We start from the raw sequence: 25311 nt of genomic DNA, 5'->3' as shown, positions 1-25311 counted from the left end.
AAGGGGACACGGCTTCCAGACTTCCTGACTAGGTCACCTCCGTGCTTCAGCCTCCAGAGGCTCTGCAGTTCAATCTCCCCTTTCAGGTATCAGCAGAGCACACAAGAGATCTATATGGGATGTGCCCCCCGCCCAACCCCGCCCCGACCCCCTGCCCAACTGCCAGAAGTGTCTCCATGACAATATCAGTGCAGTTGTGAAGTCCTTTGCCCTCCAGCCACCTCTGTGGTGTGAATGTTCTCTCTGTCACATCCTCCAACACCATCTGCTTGGCTGAGGACCTGAGCAGCATCATGGCTGGGAGTTCACAAGTGGAGAGGGCTGAGCCTGGCCAGAGTGCACTGGGGCAGGGTGATTTGGATGGCCTTTCCCTTGCAGAGGAAATGTGAAGCCTCACTGCTTTCTTCTGGGCCATCCACCTAGACAGTGTGGCCCTCTCCCCATAGCAGCAGCCCTAGGCCAGCCACTTCTTCCTCACGTGCTCAGATGGAGGAAGTGAAATTTGGAAAGGTTAGGGGGCCACGGGGGGCCGCCACAGCTGGGCTGATGCAGGCTGGAAGCCAGATTGAGGGCATCTGATTCCCAATCCCATCTCTTTCCCACTGAGCCATTACGCCTCGGTTTTAATTTAATTAGAAGAACATTTAATCCCCCCGTGCATTTCAGAGACGGGTTTGAGCCTGGCTGGGGCTATGTGGGGCTCTGACGGGGATCCTATGACTCATGCAGCCCTGTACAGCCCTCCCGGGCGGGCCCCCAGAGGGCTTCCTTGGCATCTCGTGCAGACAGAGGTGGTCTGGAGCTTTGCAGAAAACAGGACCCTGGTCTAGAAAGACAAAATGGTCTCATCTGTTCTTGACAAGCCCCTCACTCATCCTTCTGGACACTGGTTCCCAGAATGTCCTTTCTGTCCTTTCCCACCAAAGTTTACAGGGAGAGAAATAGGTGAGGAGCTTAGACACTCTCAGAGCTGCAGTGCCTGGTACCCTGGGGTCTGTGGGAGTAGGTCACAGTGGACCTGGATGTCTCCAAAATGTCCCAGGCCAAGCTGGTCCCATCAAAAGAGCTAGCCCCTTGGTCCATGAAGCCAAATTTGGGGCCACCCTTGTGACGTTTGCCCTTATTTCCAGACGGCACAGACTGGCCCTGTCCTTGCTGACAAATGCAGAATTCAGGAGACATTAGTAGTGATGTGGATGAAAGCCAGGCCACAGCGGCCTTGCTGGAAAAGAGCAACTTGAATGTCTTGGCGTGAGATTCTGCAGGGTCCAGGAGAAAGTTGAAGACATGGAAATTCTAATTAACGCACACGGGGCTGTTTTTGCTCAAGGATTTGCGAAGCTGTCATGTCACAAGAGGCCAGGCAAGCACATGCTTGCCAGGGAGGTGCTCACAGTCACCTGGTGGGGGTCTCTGCAGCTTTCCCTCTGCCTTCTTTCCACCCCCTCTGCCCAGCCTCGGGGGTCCTGGTCCTCCCCCATGCCCATCTCAATGGGCCGGGTGCTCCCTGAGTGTCCCTCTGGAGAGTGGGACTGAGGGTGGTATCTGTTAACCTCGAGCTGGGGCTTGCCCATCTAAGATGCCAAAACAGAAGAGACAGGGGCCCTTCAGAGAAACCACATGACTGGGCTGGGCAGAGCCATAGGCTGCAGGGCTTATGGGCCTGTCCTCTTGGGCTGTCTATCTCAGGTATCCATGTGCAACCAATGGGGCAGACGTGTGAATTCCAGGCCAGTCCTGGCTGGCTTGGCAGTTGGGGATGCAGTGTGAGGGAGGATTTCACAAAAATGATTTCAGCCTCCCAGGGTTGCTTGGAGAAGCTCACCCAGGCCACACCTGCACACAGCCCCCAAGTTCAGAGCCGCAGATCCTCAGGCCCCTAGCCCTGTGCCTCAGCACTGGCACAATGTGTCTGCAGTCCTTGCTTCATCTTAGGCAGGGTTGAGTGAGCAGCAATCCTAGGGCTTCTCCATGCCTGGGGCTTTGGGGGTTCTGGGGAGGAAGAGACCAAGAGGGCTATACATGCCCTTCTCCCTCCTGGCACCATTCGAAAGGCTTAGGGAACTGGTACTGAGGGCTTTGAGAGCCAAAGGAGGACACAGCCGTACAGCCTAAGTGTGTCCTGGGGGGTTTGCTGAGCAGACGTTGGGAAGATGAATGGAAATCTGGTGGCTACAGATGGGTGACAAGGGCACTCTAGATGGCAGGTTACCACACGCAAGGCACAGGGATGCACATAGGCATGGCACCGTCCCCGCCCACTGTCGTGCCGGTGACCCTTGGTGAGCAGAGGATAGTGAGTGGGTCAGAATCCCAGGAACTCATCCTGGCTCTTGGGGTACAGGGCTCCTCTTGTCATGGGGGTGCTCCCCAACTGCCCATGCAGGCCTACAGTCTCTACTTCCCACCTTTCTCTCAGAAGCCCTGTCATATGGTTCTGGGTGGGAGACACAGGCTCAGGGAGTTTGAGGCTGGCAGGGACTCTCTTGTGCCCCATTCAACCTAGGAAGACAGCTTCTGCCTGAAAGGTGTGTTCGAGGCTGAGTCCTGGCCGCCCAGAGCTGGTTGAGGGTCCTGAGGCTGAGCAGTAGGGCCCACCTATAGGCTGGGGTGCAGCGACACCACTCTTTATCTCCTGGGTACCCCGTGCCTCAGCTTGTCATGACTCCCTAGCTTGCATCAGGCCTGCTCACCCCCCACCCCACCTCTGGCTAACAGGCCCCGGAAAGAGGAGCTTCGCCCAGCCCCAGGGACCTTCCCGTAATCAAGGCTATAGTGACCTCACCTCTCTGGGGCCCTGCGGGTGGGGAGAGCTCGAGATGGAAACAAAATGTGTCTTTATTTATGTTTTTAATTTGAATTCTGGAACTGGCCCAGCATGGTAATACATTTAACATCAGTAGAATGCTGAAGAAAAATGGAAATGTTTTTTGGTAACTGCCTCCCACCCACTCTGCCCCCTGTGAGACCCCAGCACACATCCCTGTCCCTCACACACACCAGGGCGTGTGCCTCTCTTCCCAGTTCAGGGTCCATGGGGCCAGGCTGCCCACAGGAGCTTCGCTGCATCCCTGAGCAGCTGGAGCCGAGTTTAATTATGGGCATCACTGGGCGGGCTGTGCAGGAGGTGGAGGAATGCAGCCCCAATGCGGGCAGAAGACCTGCACGGCCCCCACACCCCTGCCGCCAGGCGGTTTGGGCCCTGAGGAAACAGGGTGCCCACTGCTGCCAGCCTTCTCCCCCAGATGGAGTGGGGCCTCTACCCAGCCTGTATCCCAGAGGAGCCTGGGTTCCTAGGCCCTGACACTGTACATGCCCACTCTCCCCTTCAGGCCTCTCTGGAGGGACCGTACCCTGACTTCTGAGGATGCAGGAACCCAGCTCCCCTGAAGCCTCAGCCCTGAGTCTTCCCTGACCAGAACACAATGCCTCAAGGTGGCCCCTTTGGAGCAACCTCCTTGTTTTTCCCTCTCCCAGTCCCCTCTTCAGATCCCTCACCCCAAGCCCCATGCCTGGGCTCCTTCCTGCCTTCCCAGGCTGGCTCATATCTAGCAGCCACTTTTGGAACAGCCTGCTCTGAGAGAGGCCTTGGTAAGTTACAGGGCAGGGACCTGGTTGGGTAATGACTGGAGTCTCTGACCTGCCTGGGCCCACTTCTCGCTGGAGGCCATGGGAGTGCCAACCTGAAAAGGCTGCAGGATCTTGCAGAATGGTAATGTGCCAGACCCAAAGTGGGCAGAGAGCTTGGGGATGGATGTTCAGGTCTCTCAGGCCCTGTCATCCTGGAGTGGAACAAGAAACAGCCCAGTGTCCTAGATGACACAGCCACACTGGCTTGGGGTCACCCTTGGGCAGGTGGGTAACCTCTGGCTCCAGGGAGCTTGGCATGTGCTGATACCAGCACTGGCAGCCCTCACCCCCATAGTGGTGATTTACTGGGCAGCTGCAAGTTTGGCCGTGATCCACATAAGTGCCTGGTCTCTCACCACCTTCACCTGCAGGGGCCTTGCAAGACCCAAGAGTTGGTAAGGCCTGGCTGCCCAGCTAGATGGACTGTGGGTGATGGCCCTCTCCTCCCAGTAGGACTTTTTGCATGTCTGGATGCTGGTCCGTGACCAAGAGAACCAAGGTGAGCGAGAGCTCCAACAGGAGAAGCAAGCAGCCAGAAGGATGAGAAGGGACAGTCCCCTCTCTGAGGGGACAGCCAAGAGGCAATACAGGCACTGCCACCTGTATTGCACACAACATGAGCCACTAAACTAACACTGATCACTTTGGAGGTCCATCATATCCAGGACTTAGTACAGGCCTTGGCCACAGTGTAAGCCATCATTCTGCCTTCTGGTGCTGACCTGTACCTGGGCAGCCCATCTGGCTACCAGCCTGCTCACACCTCTGCTCCTGCCTTTTTACCCAGCCAGGAGGGGCCCAGAAGCTCAGAGCCCTATTCTCAGGGTGTCCATGACTAGTCACCCCTGCTTTCCAGTGATCTGCTGGCTCCCTTGGAGCCTCTTCACACCCTACCAACCATGAGGTACTAGTAGCCAACCTCTCTGTGAACTGGGGGGACCTGGAAAGACAGTGGGCAGGTCCCGTCTGATCATAATTACCCCTTAAGATAGCCACTCCTTCCCTGGAGATGGCCTCATTCTGGCTACCCAACCCTGCCAGTTCTCTGGTTACACCTGCAGCCCCCAGCACCATGGGTCCCGATTTCCTCAGTGATTTGCAAGGCCAGGCCTTGCACCTGGCTGGCTGCAAAGGCAGGAGGCCTCACTACGACAAAGACACACATGGCTCAGGACAACCTCCTGACCCCCAGAGAGTCCAAAGAACAAAACACCCTTTAGAAAAATGTCAGTAGAGAGAAGGAGAGTTTCCACAAGTGACCCTCAGAAGGGCCGCGAGTGTCACTCACAGATCTTGACACAAAGACATTTATCAAGGGGAATCCCCAACGGGTTAGCAGCCAGAATGGGACTGTGGCCAGAATGGACTTGGGTGCCCCACTGACCCCGCTGCACGGCTGTCACCACTGGGCACCCCAACGGGGAGTCACATGTCGCAGGGGAATCACACCGTGGCCAGGCACTGGGGATTGGCCTGGCCATGCCGTGACGGCGGGGGAGGACGGGCATGCATCCCAGGCCAGCTGTGCCTCAGGGGAAGGCCAACTGGAAGGCGTGGAAAATCAGCCATTTCCTCCACCTGAAGGAGCCCCTGAGGACAGCAACAGCAACTGGCAGACTGCACCCGGCATCTGCCCCATGGCTTTGGCCAGGGTTCCACGGGGAAATGCTAAAAAACAAAGTCGTCTCTTTTTTGGGGGGCAGGGGAGGGGGCTGGGGGAGAGAAAAACAATCTCAGACTCTCAAAGCATGAAAACAAGTGGAAAATGATCAGTCTGGTTTTCCATAAGTCAAAACAAGAGGATCATGTTCCCAGGCTCAGTGGGAAGTGCCCTTGCTCTCCTCTCTTGCCTGGTGCCTCCGTGTTGGGGCCAGGCAGACGGCAAGTGGTGGGCACTAGGCGAGTAGATAGCACTCTGGCCAGAGAGCAAGGCTTCCCCAGCACCAAGTCTGACTCCTTGAGCCCCAGTCCCCTCCAGCCCAGCCCTTCACGCACATGTAGGCACTCACTGTGAGATGTGGGTGATGGGTGTCAGCAGAGTCTCCCCTTCCAGGTCCAGGTCCTCGGCGAAGCTGTTGGTTCTCATGAAATGGGGCATGCTCACTTCCAGCAGTGTTGGGCTCTTCCTTACTGAGGAGAAAGTGTGGGGACAGCACGTTAGGCCTCCCACCCAACCTGCCAGTGCTGTGGAGCCAGGCCTGTGAGCTCCCAGGGCCAGGTGAGGAGTGGAGCTTGTGCCTGGAAGCTCCAGCCCTGACAATCAGTTTTATAGTTGGGTGTTGGGGTGGGTGGGTTTTTAAGATGGCCCCAAAGTGCCTGACACCTCAGTGTCTGAGGAGAGTAAAGGCCAGTGAATCATCTTCGGAGTGGTAACTGTGCCTGGGGCTGTGCTCAGGTGTCCAAGACTCTCCCCACCTCAGGTTCTGGGCCTCTTCCCATGTTCACAACTGACACTTGGGTCAAGAATAAAACAGAGGTGACAGGCACAGGCCTGGTAAGGGACAACAGCTCCCACCACCATACATTGTCACACTCATACATTGACAGAGCAGTGGGTCAGGAAAGATGGGGTGATAGGACCTCTGACTCATGAGGAATGGCAAGCCTGGGAGGTGGGGGCAGCCACAGAACTCCTTCCTCAAAACACGATGCCACATCAACCAGTTGTACCCCCAATGAGGCACAGGAGTCCCTCCAACAGCTGGCTTCACACTATGATTCCTGGGCCCACCTCTGCAACTTTGACACAGGAGCTCAGGATACTGATCCTTATCACTCCCCACTCTCTGTTGACACTATCAGTATTTGCTCTTGGCTTATATTTGTCTTCATTTAAATATTTTATTGCAAAAGGATTAAGTACTCATCTGTGAGAAGTGGAATAATTCAAAGATTCACAATGGCTTTCCTCCCCCAAGGTCAACAGTGTTAACTGCCAACTAGATCCCTAGCCCACCCTCTCTGCTCATCCGAGCAGCAGATGCCAGGTGGGAGTTGCTTTTATACACATGGGATGTCACTGTGACTCTGTTCCTGTCACTCTGTAACATAAGCTCATTTCATTTTTCTCTAGGTATATAGGCATGGATTTAATTATTTTAGTCGTTACATAATAGTCCACAGTTTAGATTGGCCACAGCTAACCATTCTGTATATCATGGACATTCAGGCTCTTATAGTTTTAAGCTGCTTAATTATTCAGACTATGATGCCATATTCATCTTTATTCTTAAAAGCTGACATACTGGAGCAGGGTGAGAGGGTGTGTCCTTACTAATTTTAATAAATGTTGCTAGATTGCTTTCCCAAGAAGTTGTAGCAATTCAGGCTCCCCCAGCTTTCCCACATCCATGCCTGAATGAAGTGTTGAAGGAAGCCCGAATGAAGGTTGTCAGCACCTTTTGCAGGGACTACCAAGCATGGATGAAAACTGAGGCATTGCTGTTATTTCCATCTGTGTTGAATACCTTTTATGGGCTTGGCATCTATTTGGGTTTCCTCTTGCAGAATTGCCTGTTCATGTCCTTTGCTCACTTTTGCTTATCACTTTGTAGGAATTTTCTACACATTACAGACATTAACTCCTTGTTATATGAGGCATAGATAGCTTCCCCAGTCTGTTTTTTCACCTGAATTATGTTGCTTTTATCCTAGAAAATGTTTTATGTTTTTAAAGTGATACATCTTTTGCTTTATAAAAAAGGAAGGTTTTCCCACATCAGCGTAATACAATTCTCTCTTAAATTTATTCCTAATTTCACTATTTGAATGTGTTGTATGTATACATATGTATGTGTGTAAAAGTTTTAATGCATTTAGTATTTATGCCTGATAGGACAGATGATCAACAATTAGAAAATGAAAATTTAAAGGGTACTACATACAAACTTACTGAAAAAAAATCTAAAATAAAACATAAAACCATAAAATGTCTTGAAGAAAACATAAGAGAAAATCTCCAGGACCTTGGATTTGGCAGTGAATTCTGAAATACGAAACCAAAAGTTTAACTCGTAAGAGAAAAAGAATCAACAAATTGGACTTTATCAAAATTAAAAGCTTTTGCTGTGCAACAGACACTGCTAATGGAATGAAAAGACAAAGCACAGACTTGGAAAGAATATTTGCATATCACCTATCAGGTCAAGGACTTGCACTCAGAATATATAAACAATGCTTACAACTTGACAATAAAGTGAACAATCCAATTTTAAAAATGGATTATAAATAAGCACATGAAAAGATACACAATTAACATAAATATGGAAATGCAAATTAGAATCACAATGAAATTCCATAAATTAAAAAAAAAAATTCAAAACCTGACAATACCAACCACTCTTGAGGATGTGGAAATGTAGAACTCTCATATGTTACTGGTGGGAATGCAAAATGGCACAGTGACTTTAGGAAATAGTTTAGCAATTTCTTATTAAGTTAAACATACACATACCACATGACCTATCGGTTCCTTTCCCACCCAAGTGAATTGAATTTTTATGTTCACAAAAACCCGTACATAAATGTGTATAGTAACTCTGCTCATAATTACCAAATACTGGAAACAATGAAGATGTCCTTCAACAGGTGAATGCATAAACAAAATGTATATATTCATGCAATGGAATACCACCCAGCAATAAAAAGAAATTAACTAATGATTTATGCAACAACATGGATGAATCTCAAATGCATTTTGCTAAGCAGTGAAAGAAGCCAGATGCAAAAGAATACATATTATAGGATCCCATTTATAGGACATTCTAGAAAAACAAAACTACAGGGACATAAAACAGATCAATAGCTGCCAGTGGTTAGGGGAGAAGTACTTGACTTCAAAAGACTCACCCCAGGGTATTTTTAGGGGTATGGAACTTCTGTGAATGATACTGGATTGTGGACACATGACTCCAGACATCTGTCAAAACCCACAGAACTGAATCTCAAAGAGTGGATTTTACTGTATGCAAATTTAAAAAATTAACCCGGATGTTGGAGGACCCTACGATGAAAAGCAGACTATGATGAGCGAATTCTATGTGTGTTACAAAGAAATGACATAGCAGTGAAAGGAAAGGAGGAGGAGGAGCTGGCATATGTTGCTTTCAAAAACACTGTTTTGACTGGACACTCTATGGTTAAAGTAAAAGTCTGTCCTAAACACTCTAATCTAGTAGGTAAATTTGCTTCACATAGGGTACTACGTGTACAATAGGGTTACACAAATAAGTAAATGAACTGTAGGTAATGGGAGCCAGGTTTCTAGCTGTCAGAGAAAAAGCTATAAATAAGTCGTGGGGGAGGGGGCAAGGATGAACTCTGGTCAGAAATGTCAGTATGAACTCATGGTTAGCTTTATATAGATACAGATATGTAAAGATGTATGTGTACTCAGGTTACATACATACATATATTTCCTAGCTCTGTCCACTGAGAGGAGACTGAAGCAATGACACCCCAGTAGCCACGAGCATACCCCGTGCCTAGATCCAGGTTTTCTATTCATTCTCCAGGGAGCCAGGGCTCTCTGGATGAATGGATGATTCTAGGGCTAGGGTAGGGAAAATAAAAGATGAGCCTGAAGTATTGTCAAGTGCTAGAAAAGAAATGCTTAAAAATAAATGAAAAGGATGGGGGGCACATCAAAAGGACACATGAACCCACCAGTGGCCACAGCTTGAACAATTTGAGCAACAAAATAAATAATATTGGACTATAACTCAAAAAATAAATACTCCCAAATCCACACTGATAAAATTAAATAAACAATTGGAGGAGAGGGACAAATCTTCCTTATAAAGGAATTCCAAATAAAAAATGTAGAAGGAATGAGGAAAATAGAAGTACATCACGGTAATATTTGCTGCAGGAAAATGATCCATGAATGAATGCTGAAATTAGTTAGTGAAACTCAGAAACTTCACAATTTCTTCCTTGAAATATATTTTAATTGCTGTGGTAGTTTTAACATATTTGCAGATTTTTTTTGATACTCTCCTGCAGGAGGTAGAGTTGAACTCCTCCCTTCCCCACCTTGAGTGTGGGCTATACTTAGTGACTTGCTTCTAAAGACTAAGCTATGGAAAGGGAAAAACAGCTATTCACTTACAGTGGAGGAGCCTGGCCGACACCACTTTAAACGAGTGGCTCAAGGTTAATATTACCAGTGATAAACCATGTTGATGTCATGTTCCACAATGAGGAAAGCATCTCACCTCACTGGCCTCCTTCCCCTAAACCTATAACCCTGGTCTAGTCCTGAGAAAACACCAGACAAACCCAAACTGAGGGAAAATGACACCTGACTGGTATTCTTCAAAAGTGTCAAGTTAATGAAGAACAAGACTGAGAAGCCCATCACCGATCAGAGATGACAATAAATGTAATGATCGATCCTAGATGGGATCTTGGAACAGAAAAAGGACATTAGTAGTTAAACTGGGGAAATCCAAATAAATTTACAACTCTAGCTTAATAGTGTACCAATGTTAATTTTTTAGTTTTGGTCAATGTACCATGGTTATATAAGATGCTAACATTAGGGGAAGCTGGTGAAAGGGATGTGGGTACTCGGTACTATTTTTGTTTCTCTTCTGTAAATAAAAAATGTGAGATAACAAGAGAAAACAGAACCTGTATACAATAGCACAAAAGAATATTAATTATCTAACTAAGGATATGCAAGAACTCTGGAGAAAATTGTAAAACTTTAGTAAGAGACAATGAAGAAGATATAAATGGAGAAATATGCCTTCATTCCAATGACTAGAAGACTCAATACTGAAAAGATTATCTCGAAATCTGAATAAATCTCTCCAAATCTTAATAAAAATCTCAAGGCTTCTGTTGAGAACTTTGGCAAGCTGATTCTAACTGCGACTTGGAAGTGCAAAAAGCCAAGAATTGGCAATATTCTTGAAGAAGAACAAGGTGGGAGAACTTGCTGTACCAAACATCAGTACTTCTTCCAAGGCAGTGGTCATTAGGGCAATGTGGTATTGACACAGGGAGAGACAAATAGGCCAATGGGACAGGATTGAGCATTGGGAAACAGCCCACACAAATATGGAAGCTTGCTGTGTATCAGAGGTGGCCTGCACATCCTGGGAAGAGCATGGACTTTTCAATCAAATGTTCAGGAGCAGTTGGATACCCACACTGGAAAAACATTAAGTTGGACCCTTAATTACCTCACATCATATACCAAAAATTCATTCTTGTCATTCTAGGGGATTGAAGACCTAACTATGAAAAGCATAACTATAAAGGTCACATGACTGAATATAGAAGAATATCTTAATGACATCAGCATTAGGATGGTTTTTTTTAAAAGAAGCAATAACCATGAGAGAGAAGACTGAGTAATTTGACATTAGAGTTAAGACCCAATCATCAAAATACACCTTAAAGAGTGAAAAGACAGTGCCCACAAAATGCAAAGGACTCCTACAAATCAATAGGAAAAATATAAATGACTTAATAGAAAATGGGCAATAGACAAAGTAGCACATCACAAAAGAGGAATCCAAAAGGCTGATGAGCATGTGGAAAGGTGTTGCGCCTGACTAGCAATCAGGGAAATGTAAATAAACTCAGGAGCTCATGGCCCATGGGGGCGAGTGGCAGACTTCCAGCAGGAAACCACACAGACATTACTTAGTCACAGCCAGGAGAAGGGCTCAGAGTGAAAGGGCTCTGTGCCCATGACATCCTTAGAGAGACCAGGGAAGGACCTGTAAGGCTTGAAGAATGTGCAGATTTGGAGACCCACAGGTCTGGGACCTGGCAGAAGCATGTTACTGCCCCCATTTTAGAGATTTGGGGCTGAGATTCAAGTACCCTAGGTTATATAATGCAGTTGTCAAGTGACAGAGCTAAAACTTCATCCAGGATTCAATTTTTTTTAAAGGGAGGAAGAAAGAAAAAACATATTTTGATGTTTGCATCACTTGTATGTAGAAGGAACGATGGAGCACAGGCTAGAACGTAGAGTTGCTTTCCAAACACCCATGATGACAAGTGCCCATCTCCAAAGCCTGAGGGCCAAGGGTGAGCCACCTGACCCCTAAGGAAGGTTCTGCCCTGGTGTTTTAGGAAATTAAAATGTGCACATCAGTTGGCTGCCCAGAGTGGGTGGGACCTGCACCTGCCAGAGAGGAATGTGTGCTTTTTGGTTTAATCCTGGGAACGGCATATGGGGCCCCTATAACAAGGGGCAGAGAAGGGCTCCACAGGTTTGTTTTTCCAATTCAAGAGGAGAGGTTATTGTCTGCTGGCTTGTGTGTTGGAGACTGTGGGGCGTGCTTTCTCCACCACAGGGAGGCAGTGACCAGAGCTGCCACCTCTTCCCTGTTTTCACCTGTGGTCGTAGCCAGGTCAGGCATCTAGGAGAGCATGGAGGGGAGCTGGGGGTGGGTGGGAGGGGTTTCAGCTCTTTCCAGACACACTGGTGCTGCCTCTTTCAGGCCAGGGCTTGAGGGCAAGTGCTGTGCCCTAACAGGTCTTGCTTGTCACCCCCACCTCTGAAGTGGGTATTTCACAGCCTGAACTCACAGCTGCAGAGAAGGTTGAGCCCATGGTGTACTTGAAAGGGCAGTTCATCTGGATATCCAGGCTCTGCAGGAGGTACCGGAGCAATGCCAGGTGCCCTTTGCTGAACTGCCTAGAGTGGCTGGCCCTGGGGACAAAGAGCACAGCATCCTGGTGACAATGAAGTCACACTTTCCTAAGACAGTCCTGGTTTTTGATGCTTTAATTCTTTGGCTGCCTTTGCTTTGTCAAGGCCAGGATCTGGGCCTAAATTTTCAGGGCAGAACAAAACAATTTTGTTTTCTAGGAAAATGGGAGGTCTGGGATGGCAAAGGCAGCCTCGGGCGTGGCGACTACCCCAGCTGGGGACGCTGGCTGCCAAGTCTCACCCTCTCAAGAGAACAGGAATCAAACTCAGCACAGCATCCTCCTTTCTAGTCAGTGGTCCTGCTCGATAGGGGGATTTGAATTTCATTTTTTTAAAAATACAGGCACAGAAAAAAGACTAGAAGGAAACAGATCCAAATGTTAACTTTGTCTTTGGGTGAAGGGACTTTGGGTGATTTTCATTTCCTTCCTTATTGTGTCTGTGTTTTCTATTTTGCATGATACTTTTCCAAGTCAAGAAACAATAATTTGTGGAAGTCTCCTGTATCTGTGCCTTGCTCTCTGGCCCACGACCTTGCACATCTTATCCTAGAGTTGCCAGAATATGTCCCTCCACCTGGCCTGGAGCTGCCCATGAGGCTACATAGAGCTCTCCTATCATGAAAGTCTTTGAGGCTTTCTGTTCCCAAGAAATTCTGGTCTCACTTCCTCTGCCTTCTCATCGAGCCCCAGACCCCTCCCTGCCCAGATTAGGTCAGCATTCAAGCCCCAAGTCCAGCCTATGACAAAGCTCAAAGCTCCAGCCCATCTCTGCTGCCCTCTGCCCTCAAGAGACTCTCGCCAGTGTCTGGGTCCTTCCTAGTAACTTCACCCAACCACTCACCCCCTGCCCTTCCCCTCCTGATTGATTAAAATCCGGCCTAATCTCCCAGGTGTAACCCAAGCCCTCTTCCACAAGCTTTCCAGGGCTCCGGAGATTGCCCCCTCCCCTGTATGGCTGCAGGGCTTATGTGTGCCTGGCGCTCAGCACGGGAACCTTGCCTTCTGCCTCACCCATGTCTCCCCAGGGTTTGGCACAGGCGAGTTCCCTGAGCCAGCCTACTTCACAAGGATGAACAGAAGCTCTCCCTATCCTTTGCAAGTAGAAGCCCCCTCCCTGGCCCCCTCAAGAAATCTCCCCCTCTCAGTGGATTCACCAAAGCCCTGCGGATCCTGCACTGTGAAGGAGAAGCCCTCCCCAGGGGCATCCGGACAGCTGCAGCCAGGCCCTGCGTGACATTGCTGAGCCGCAGCCCCACAGCCTGTGCCAGCTGCCCATGCCCGGCTCATAGACCCTGAGCCAGAGTGGCCCCGCCACCACCTGTGTCTCCACTCAGAGGCGAGAAGTAAGGGACATGGATGGAAAGTGTAAAAGCCATTCCCACAACAGCTGCCAGGAACAAGGCGAGGAATGGAGTGAAAATGTATATTCACAGCTGGCACCCAGTTCCGCTTAGGAAAATACCTTGCTTGAGTGGACACCTGTTGTTTTTGCCTGCCCAGCAGCCAGGCCTGGCTTCTGGGAACAGCTTCTCAAATCTTCCTTAGGGGGCTCTTCCTTTCCCACTCCTAGTGTGCAGTGTTTAGGTACCCTCTGGCCATCCCCAAAGGGGTCCCTGTGGACCTTGCCTCAGCCATCGGAGGTACAGCTGCAGGTCCAAGGATGGCTTGTACCCCAGCTGAGGCCAGTAAGAACCTGGCCTTAGATTCTGGCAGGAATCCTGGAAGAGATGACCTCGTTCTGCTGGGCTTCCTGAGCTGTTGAATGCAAGCTGGTGGCCATTTTGCCCCTTTTAGAAAGTAGCTGCCTAAGGATACAGCCATCCCAGGGGGCCAATGGATAGAGAGCAAGGGAAAGGGAGAACAAAAGAGGGAACGGGAAGGGAGAAGGGGAGTGCAAGAGGGGGAGAGTGAGAGCAAGTGAGCAAGATCATCTCAGCTCTGGGGTCCAGCTGTGTCTGAAACAGCTGGGTCCAGCTGTGTGAGCCAAAAAATGTCCCTTTTGTGCTTAAGCTTGTTTGAGTTGGGGTTCCATCATTTGTTACCAAGAGAGTCTTCAGGAATGTGCATGACAAAGTTGGGGGTGAGGTGTGAGCCTACGGACATGGGCCTGGGGGCAGTCAAGGTTACAAAATAGTTAAACTGGTCTGCACTGCCCCCACTAGTTTTCAGGGCAGAGGGCAGGGAGAAGGCTTGTGGGAAAGAAGCTGGCATGAGGCCAAGGCCCTGGCCCTAGCCCTGCAACAGCACAGGGAACTCTTGGAAAGGGATTTCCTAAGGTGGGACATTGGCGTTCTACTGTGATGCAAGTCCTCATCTCCCCAAACCTTCAGTGAGCCTCTCTCCACACCCTGCTGTATGAGGATGTTTGATGCAAATTATGGAACATGTTGGATCTCACATTGGATCAAAGGTGTGCAGAATAGATTTGCCTCAAGCATGACAGTGATGTGACACAGTCAAAGATGACTTCCGGAATCCTGAGAAATCCCAGGGAGGATGCTGGGCTTTCCAAAACCTAAGTTTAGGATACTGAGGACCACACCCCACACCCCAAACACTTCTCCTTAGAATAAGTATAGCAAGCCTCAGCATACACAAATCTCAGAGTGAACGGAAATGTCTCTGCAGGCCCAAGGGTGGGGTCTGAGTAGCGGGGGCGCTGAGGAAGACAGGCAGTGACAGAGCCAGGACAGGGTCAACCCTGAGCGTGAGTGAGCCCAGGAAACGGAAAGAGAGCAACACAGCCACCCACACAACTAAAATCGACCCACCCGGGTCTCCATGCTGCAGGAAGTCACTGTCTAGGTCTCCCAAGACACATTTTCAGGGGAAGGTTCCAGGCAGCAAGAGCAGCCCTAGGAAACTTTAATATACAATGGAATCTGGGTTAAGCACTATCTTCTCCAAGAGTTGAGCTCACAGGACATTCCCCAGAAACCTCTGGAGAGGTGGGGAGGAAAGTTTCTGGAGGTCTTTGGATGAAGAAAACAAAAAAGTGGCCTTGATTTTCAAGGCAAAATTACACAGGAAGAAAAAAATGTTTTTAATCTAATTAAGAGCGATCTTTTCACCTTCATCACAACATCGCGGAAATGTGCCAGTTCTTAACTTCACACAATAATCAAAGCAATTAGTGAGGGAGAAGCCTTGGAAACCGGTGCAGATGTTCTCAGAATGTTTAATGGGGAAATGAGTTGCAGGCCTCATTCTCAGCATCCGGCTCCAGGCCCTGGCTACCAAATCCAGACATCTGCTGGGGCCCCACCCCCAGGCCCCGAGGGCGCGGGCTTGAGAAACACAGGTCCCTTCCCAGGCCACCTCCCAGCCAGGCCAGAACTGGGGCCGAGAGGCTCCCCATAGCTTCTCAAATTGGAGCCTGGACACAGTCAGAGCCACCCCAGAACTGGGGGGAGGCTCCACATCAAAATTATGTTAACAACTGATGTCAAAAGTAATCAACTCAGCTTGGCTCCCCCACTGCTGCTGGCTACAGGAGGGCTGTGAGTAGGAGGAGAGCAAGCGGCCCCAGGGGGACCCTCGGCTATGACCCCCTCAGCCTGAACACTACTTCAAGAAAAGATGTGGTGGCATCTGTCTGGTATGGTCCTGTGGGCTCCATTCCAATGCTAATGGACTCTTAAGGGGCCCAGGAATCAAAATGGTCAACACTTGAGGAATTTCCAGTAATCAGAGAAAACGTATAGAAATGAGGATGATGCTTACTTAGGAAATGGCCTATTACAGGAAACAGAGGGCCACGTGGCTAATGTCAGTGAGCTGTGGGAGAGACAGAGACCCCAGGTGGGGCAGGCAGATCAGCAAATCTTGGAGGACCTGCTATATGGCAGGCACTGGAGACATGGAGGTAAAGAACACAATATCCATGTTCTCAGGGACACACTCATATGCCCTTAGCATTCACGTTCTTCACACTGACAGCTTCTTAATGCAAGCCCACCAGATACTTTCATAAGCACTACCTCTGACTTCAGGCACTTGCTAAGCTGCACACAGGGCAGGCCAAAAGGATTGGAAAGTGAGCCACCACCGGGGCAGCACTCACTAGTGACAGATAAATACCCCAGCTCTCTCAGCCGCTTGTAGAACTCTGAGGAGTGTTCTGTGCAGCTTCCCAGCTGCCCACCATGAAGCTCTTTCTCAATAAGTGACCAGCACAGCTTAATTCCTGAATTAAGCTGTGTGTGCTGTGAGACTGATACAAGACAGGGTGACAGGAAGCTGTCGGAACATTTGAGTAGGGAAGCAGCAAGATCCACTGTACATTTAAAGAACTCCCTTGAGCTGTTATGTGAAGAATGGAGTAGAGGAAGCAAGAGTGGAAAGCAAGAGACCAGTAATGAGGTATGGACAACAATGTAGGCAGAGAAATGGTGGTGGTTTTAACCAGGGAGATAGCTGGAGAGACTAGGTGTGGGCAAATCCAGAGAGTTGATAAGACATACTGATAGATTAGAAAGGGGTACTAAGAAAAAAGGATAATTTAAAAAAGACTTTCAGCCAGGCTTGGAGAAAAATAGCATGCTGCTCCTCATCCCCTCTGACTATAAATCATCTCACTCATCCTCCCCTAAAAGCATAAAATCAGTAAGCGCAAATAAAACCACATGACCCATGCTGTTAGCAGTATTAGGAGAAAGAATACCTTCAAATTGCCTGTGGGTAGCAAAGTGAACCAAATTCCAATAGCATTCTAGTCCCCTGCCCAGCACTGCAAAACTGCATACAGAATCAGAGAAGAGGCTTAAAATGCTTTGTCAAAAAGTTTGAAGGTAGTTAGCAACATCAGCAAAAATAGAGGAGTAAGTACCTCTAAGGAGCCTTCTTGCCTTCACAGACATCCTAAGCACCAAGCAGCCTAAGCCACTGATGAACTTGCAGATACCACTGATGTGGATTATAGTCTAATTAACTGTAGAGACACCACACTTCTGCACCGAACCAGAACCAAAGCCAAAGCACCCTACCCAAATGATACTACAGACGCGTGTACAGGAAAAGTCCTTACTAAGGCTACTCCATAAAATTGGAAGTCTCTGTTATTCCAGATATGCAGATATCAACTTGGGGACACAAAAAACTTGGGGGGGAAAAAACAAGAAAACATGACTTGCCAAAAGAACACAATAATTCTCCAATAATAGACTCCAAAGTAAAGGAAATCTTAAGGAAACCCAATGAGATAAAAGAGAACACAAATAGACAATACAAACATACCAGGAAAACAATTCATTATCTAAATGGGAAATCCAGCAGAGTTAGATATGAAAAAGAACCAAACAAAAATCCTGGAGGTGATAAATTAAATGAATGAAATAAAAAATACAATTGAAGGCTTCAAAAGTAGGCTAAGTCAAGCAGAAGAAATAATTTCTAAATTTGAAGACAGGTGTTTTGCAATAAACCAGACAGATTTAAAAAATAACAATAAAAAAGAATGAAGAATGCCTGCGTGACATATGAGACACTATTAAGCTAACAATATTTCACATTTTGGGAGTTCCAGAAGAAGTGTTGGGATAAGGACCAGAAAATCTATTTAAGAAGATAATACCTGAAAACTGCCAAAGTTTGGGAGAGAAAGAGACTAACAGATAAAGGAAGCTCACAAATCCCTAAATAGATTCAACCCTAAAAGGGCCTCTCTGAGGCACATTTTCATCAAACTGTCAAAAATCAAAGAGAGAATTTAAAAAACAAGAGAGAAGCATGAAGTCACATATAAGGGAATCAACAGCAGATTAACAGATTTTTCAGCAGAAACCTTCTAGGCCAGGAAGGAATTGAATGCCATATTAAAAGTGCTGCAAGGTGGGGAAAAGCTCACAAAATTGCTAGCCACAAATACTATACCCAGCAAAGCTATCCTTCGGAAATGAAGCAGAATGAAGGAAGAAATTTTGCTTCCCTCAGACAAGCAAAAACTGAGGGAATTCATTACTACTAAATCAGCCCCACAAGAAATGCTTAAGGGAGTACTACATCTGGAAGTAGGAGGATGATATCTACCATCATGAAACTACAAAAGCATAAAACACTAGTAGAGCAGATACCCAAATGAGAAAGGAAAAGGAATGAAAGATTATCACTACAGAAAACCAAAAAATTGCAAAGAAAAACAATGAGAGGAAACAAAAGTATACAAATCAGTCAGAAAACAATAAAATGACACGAGTAAGTCCTCACCTATTGATAATAATCTTGAATGTAGGTAATTTAAATTTCCCAAATGAAAGATAGATACTGGCTAAATGAATTAAAAAAATAAAACCCAATTACATGCTGCCTATAAGAAACTGACTTCACCTGTAAAGACACCCATAGACTGTAAGGGAATGGATAGAAAAAGATATTCCACACAAACAGACACCAAAAGCATGCAGGAGTAGACAGACAAAAAATACTGAGTCAAAAAAAAAAAAAAAAAAGAAAAAGAAAAAGAAAAAAGAGACAAAGGAGGTCATTATATAATTATAAACGGATCAATTCAGCAAGAAGATATAACAATTATATATGCAACCAACAACACTGGGGTACCCAGGTATATTAAACAAATATTATTAGTGCTAAAGAGATAGACCTCAATACAATAATAGTTAGGGATGGCAACATTCCATACTCAGCATTGGACAATTCATTTGGATGGAAAAATATCAACAAGGAAATATTAGATTTGAACTGCTGCTTCGTTAGCACACAGCACATTCTCCAGGATATACCATATGTTAGGACACAAAACGGGTCTCAATAAATTTTTAAAAGTCAAAATCTTATCAAGTATCTTCTCAGACCACAATGGAATAAAACTGGAAATCAATAACAAGAGGAACTTCTGAAATTGAACAGATACATGGAAATCAAACTACATGTTCCTGAATGACCACTGTGTCTATGAAGAAATTGATTTTAAAAATTTAAAAATTCTTTGAAACAAATGAAAATAGAAACACAGCATACAAAAATGTATAGGGTACAACAAAAGAAGTGTTATGAGGGACATTTATTTCAATAAACACCCACATCAATAAGGTAGAAAGTTTTTAAACAAATAACCTAATAAACGCATCTCAAGGAACTAGAAAAGCAAGAACAAATCAAACCTAAAATTAGAAGGAAATAAATAGTAAAGATCAGAGCAGATCTAAATGAAATATAGATAAAAGATAAAAAAAGACAAAAGATCAATGAAATGAGGCCTCCCCCCCACCCCTCGAGACACGGTCTCACTCTGTCACCCAGGCTAGAGTGCAGTGGTGTGATCTTGGCTCACTGTAACCTCTGCTTCCTGGGCTCAAGCAATCCTTCTGCCTCAACTTCTGAGTAGATGTGCAGCACCACACCTCGCTAATTTTTTTTTTTTTTTTTTTTGGTAGAGATGGGGGTTTGCCATGTTGCTCAGGCTGGTCTCAAACTCCTGGACTCAAGCGATCAGCCTGCCTTGGCCTTCCAAAGTACTGGGTTTACAGGTGTGAGCCAACAAACCCAGCCAAAAAATTGATTTTTTGAAAAGAGAAAATCAATAAACCATTAGCTAGACTAACCAAGAAGACCCAATAAATAAAATCAGAAATGAAAAAGGAGACTTACAATGGACACCACAGAAATACAAAAGATTATTAGAGACTATTATGAACAACTATATGTCAACAATTAGAAAACCTAGAGGAAACAGATAAATTCCTGGACATATATAACCTCCCAAGATTGAACCAGGAAGAAAAAAAATCTGAACAGAGCAATAACAAGGAATGAGATTGTATCAGTAATAAAGTCTCCCAGTAAAGAAAACCTCAGGATTGCATGGGTTTTCTACTGAATTCTACCAAACTTCTAAATAACTAACATGAATTCTTCTCAGACAATTCCAAAAGACTGAAGAGAAAGGAATTCTCCCTAACTCATTCTGTGAGGCAAGCAGTATCTTGATACCAAAACCAGATAAGGACACAACAACAGCAGAAAAGAAAACTACAGGCCAATCTCCCTGATGAACATAGATGCAGAATCCTCAGAAACAAAACACACACACAGACACACAAACTAGCAATCTGAATCCAATCGCACATCAAAAAGATAATACACCATAATCAAGTGGGATTTATCCCAGGGATTCAAGGATGGTTCAACATATACAAATCAATAAATGTGATACATCACATTAACAGAAGGAAGGACAAAAAAATACATGATCATCTCAATAGATGCAGAAAAAGCATCTGATAAAATTCAAAATCTCTTCATGATAAAAAAAAAAGCTCAACACATAATGTCTAGAAGGAACATAACTCAATGAAGGTCTTATATGACAAACCCACAGCTACCTGGGGAAAAGCTAAACACCTTCTCTCTTAGAACTAGAACAAGACAAGGATGCCCACTTTCACCATTCTTATTCAGCAGAGTAAGAAAAATCCTTACCAGAACAATTAGGCAAGTAAAAGAAAAAGGGTATCCAAATTGGAAAAGAGAATGTCATATTGTCCTTTGCAGATGGCATAATCTTATACATAGAAAAACCTAAAGATTCCACCAAAATCTTTTAGAACTGGTAAAGGAATTCAATAAAGTTGCAGGATAAAAAAATCAACAAACAAAAATTAGTAGGTGTGGACATGATGGCTCATGCTTGTAATTTCAGCACTTTGAAAGGATGAGGCAGGTGGATTGCTTGAGCCCAGGAGTTTGAGACTGTCCTGGGCAACATGGCAAAACCTCATCAGTACAAAAATGAGCTGGGCGTGGTGGCCTGCACCTGAAGTTCAGCTACTCAGGAGGCTGAGATGGGAGGATCACTTGAACCTCGGAGGTGAAGGTTGCAGTGAGCAGAAATTGCACCACTGCACCCCAGCCTGGGCAACAGAGTGAGACCCTGTCTGCACTCCCCTGCCTCCCCCAAAAAATCAGTAGCATTTCTGTGAAACAGCAAATTAGCCAAAAGAGAAATCAAGAAAGCAATCCCATTTGCAATAGCTACAAAAAAAAGCAAAGCTTAACCAAGGAGGTGAAAGATTTCCACAATGAAAACTATAAAATACTGATAACAGTAATTGAAGAGGCTACAAAATTTTTTGAGACATCCCATGCTCATGGATTGAAAGAAAAATGTTAAAATGATCATATTTACCTATAGCAATATACAGATGCTATGAAATCCCTATCCAGATATCAGCAGGGGCTTCAAGATGGCTGACTAGAGGCATCTGGCACTCACCTCCTCCACAAAATATAGCAAGTAGGTAACCACAGTTTATATAGATCGCCTCTGAGAGAATGCTGGAATTCAACTGAGAAGTAATAAGAAAAACCCAATGCAAGGGATAAGAGGGGAGTCAGGCAGTCTGCTTCTATGGGACTGGCTGGGATCATGAAGAGACTCCTTGATGTGCAGAAAGGTAAGTAAGTGAGCCCCTAGTGGTCCACATTCCCACAGCAGACTCCTGAAATCCTAGTCAGAGAACCCCCTGACCCATAGATGCCTTGAGACTAACAAGAGGCTACCTACAGACTGTGAAATGGCAATGAACAGCTCCCAGAGAGGGAGATCACCCTGAATCCTCAGGCAATTCACACATCCCCTGAATCCTCAGGCAACTTCAGGAAAGTCCCATTTTGATAGCCCAACCCCCACCAGACTGCATCTGCTGTGGGCCGCACATCCCTGTATCTCATCCCTGGAGCCCCATGGACTTCCCTTACACAAAGCTGGTTGCCACTCCTGACTCCTCCCTCCAGGCCAAAGCATGAGCCATTGGCAATACTCTGCTACCTCCAAAGCAAGGCTGCCATGAGGAAAGGTGACCCTGCCCATAGTCACCACCTGGGGCCGAAGCATGCATTGCCCAACTGCCTGTTTATAGCTGCTGCCACTGAAAGCAATCCCACCCAACTTCCCCAGGAGTAGGGCTGCAATAGAGTTGCTGCTGCCCCCACATGAGCATTCAGCAGGGTATACAGGGATCTTCCTGTGCCTGCCTACCACAGTCAGTACATTCTTGCATTACTGGAGGGCCTCAGGACAGGCCCACCTGGCCTGGTCCCACCCTCTTTTCTCCCAGTGCCAGCGCTTACCATCTCTAGGCCTAGGGATCACCCTGCCCTATCCAGTATTGTTGGCACCTGAGCACTCCTGGGGGCTTGAGGACTGCCCTACCCAACTAATCATTACCACCACAACTGGCATTCACTTGAATTTGCCACCTGTGGGCCTTGGGACAAGCTCATCCAGCTTATCCCAGCCATCCCAATACCAGCATGGACACCTTGGGAGGCAGAAGATTGTTCTGCCACTGCTACTGCCATTGCCCAAGCCATATCTGCTGCTCAGAGCTCAAGGACCTACCCACCCTGTGGCCCAGCTCTGTCATCATTGGCACCTAAGCAAGTTGCCTGGAGGCCCAAAATTGGTTTCCCTGGACTTGCTAACACTGGTACCAGCATACACTACCATTGGGCCCAAGGATAAGCATTTGGGGCCAGCCACTACTGCCACTGGGGCCTGAGGACTGGCCCACCTGGTGTCCCTATCCCCAGCCAGACTTTACCACAGCCTCCACCAACAACTGCATCCTAAACTACAGAGGAACTCCCAGACACTACTGGTGCTATTTACAGCTGAAAAAAATTCCATGGAGATCACACTACTGCAGGAACCCAGAATCAAAACCAAAGTGCCCTGCCCAAAGAACACCATAGATATATCTTCAGGAACAAGACTCTCTTAGGAAAGACAGATCAAAAAATTGGAAGAAACTACTGTTACACCAGATGTGCAGATACCAATGTAAGCACACAAGAAACATGAAAAGGCAAAATATGACACCTCCTAAGGAATGCAATAATTCTCCAACAGATTCCAGTGAAAAAGAAATTGATGAAACCTTGAAAAATTCAATATAATATTAAAGAAGATCTGATAGACTATACAAAGAAATCAGAAAAAACAATTCGGGGTATGAATGAGAAATTTGTCCAAGAGATAGATATAAAAAGAACCAAACAGATATTCTGGAATTGAATAATAGATTGAATGAAATAAAAAACATATTTGAAAGCTTCAATAACAGACCACACCAAGCAGAAGAAAGAATTTCACACCTTGAAGATAAGTCTTTTGAAATGACTCAGACAGAAATATAGAAAAAATAGAAAAGAATGAACAAAGGCTATGTGACTATAGGATGCCATAAGGTGACACCTTCAGTGTCCCAGAAGGTGAAGAGCAAACTAAAAGATTATAAAACCTATTTAATGAAATAATACCTGAACACTTCCCAATCTCCCAAGAGATTTAGATCCAAATATAGGAATCTCAGAACCCTAAATAGATACAATTCAGAAAGGTCTTTTCCACAGCACATTATAGCAAATTGCCCATCCCAAGACAAAGAGAGAATCATAAAACCAGCGATAAAAGAGGTTGTAGACACTTACAAGGGAACAACCTGCAGACTAACAGATTTTTCAGCAGAAACTTTACAGGCCAGGAGGATGGGATTATATACGCAGAGTGCTGAAAGAAAAAACAAAACAAAAAACCTGCCAGCCAGGAATACTGTACTTAGCAAAGTTATATTCGTCAGAAATGAAGGAGAAATAAAGTATTTCCCTTAAAAGTAAAAGCTCAGGGAATTAATTGCCACTACACTGGCACTACAAGAAATGCTTAAGGGAGTCTTACAGGAAGAAGTGAAAGGACAACTTCATGAAAGCACACAAAATAATCAGAAATCAATTAATGACAGGAATAAGCCCTCACATATCAACAATACATTTGCATATAAATGGATTAAACTTTCTACTTAAAAGAGACTGGCTGAATGGACTTAAAAACATGACCCATCTAAATGCTATCTACAAGAAACGCATCTCACCTGTAAAGACACATAGTTGAAAGAAAGGAATGGGAAAAGATATTACATGCAAAAGGAAACAAAAACCAAACAGGAGTAGCTATACTTTCATCAGATAAAACAAAGGTTAAGCTAAAAACACTAAAAAGAGACGAAGTCATTATATAGTGACAGAGGGATCAATTGACCAAGAGGATATAACAATTCTAAACATATATGCACCCAACACCAAAGCACCCAGATATATAAGGCAAACATCAAATCTGAAGGGAAAGGTAGACTTCAACACAATAATCTTGGGAACTTCAATTCTCCATTTCCAGTATTAGACAGATCATCTAGACAAAAAATTAACCAAGAAACATTGGATTTAAACTGCACTTTATACCAAATGGACCTAACAGACATTTACAGACCAGTTCATAAAACAGCTGCAGAATATACACTCTTCTCATCAGTACATGGAACACTCTCCAGGATACATTATATGTTAGGACACTAAGTATGATTTTAAATATATATATATTTTAAATTGGATTCATATCACATATCTTCTCAGACCACAATAGCATAAAACTATAAATAAATAAGAGGAGCATTCAAAACTGTATAAATAAATGGAAATTAACATGTTCCTGAATGACCACTGGGTCAAAGAAGAAATAAAGGCAGAAATAAAAAATTTACCGAAACAAGTGAAAATAGAAGCACAACATTCTGAAACTTAAGGGATACTGCAAAAGCAATGCTAAGAGGAAAGTTTATTGTAATAAATGCCTCCATTAAAAAAGGTAGAAAAGATCTTAAATAATCTAATGATACACCTGAAGGAACCAGAAAAGCAAGAACAAACCATACTAAACATAAAATTAGTAGAAGGAAAGAAATAACAAAGATCAGAGCAGAACTAAACAAGAAACTAAATAAATATAAAGGATCAACGAAATGCAAAATCGGTTTTTGAAAAGAAACAAAATAACCAGTGGCTAAACTATCCAAGAAGAAAAGAGAGAAGACCTACATGAATAAAATCAAAAATGAAAAAGGGGATATTACAACTCATACCATGAAATACAAAAATCAAAACTCTTCAGTCTGATCAATAAATTGATTACAGTTACAGGATTTAAAAATC

General features: G+C 45.5%; 1 protein-coding gene across 4 annotated transcripts in view; it reads right to left on the bottom strand.

The window, feature by feature from the left end:
- The window catches only part of KCNQ1 (potassium voltage-gated channel subfamily Q member 1), a 404939-nt gene that overhangs the window by 182022 nt on the left and 197606 nt on the right, over positions 1–25311 (bottom strand). For all 4 annotated transcript variants that reach the window (XM_016920191.4, XM_016920192.4, XM_024346905.3 and 1 more), the window contains one exon: positions 5640–5760. In XM_016920191.4, the coding sequence (XP_016775680.1) occupies positions 5640–5760 (121 nt within the window). The remainder of the gene's footprint in view (positions 1–5639; positions 5761–25311) is intronic.

The sequence above is a fragment of the Pan troglodytes genome, chromosome 9 (assembly GCF_028858775.2).
Source record: "Pan troglodytes isolate AG18354 chromosome 9, NHGRI_mPanTro3-v2.0_pri, whole genome shotgun sequence".
In the NCBI taxonomy this organism is placed as follows: Eukaryota; Metazoa; Chordata; class Mammalia; order Primates; family Hominidae; genus Pan; species Pan troglodytes.
This window is presented reverse-complemented; position numbering and strand designations above follow the sequence as displayed.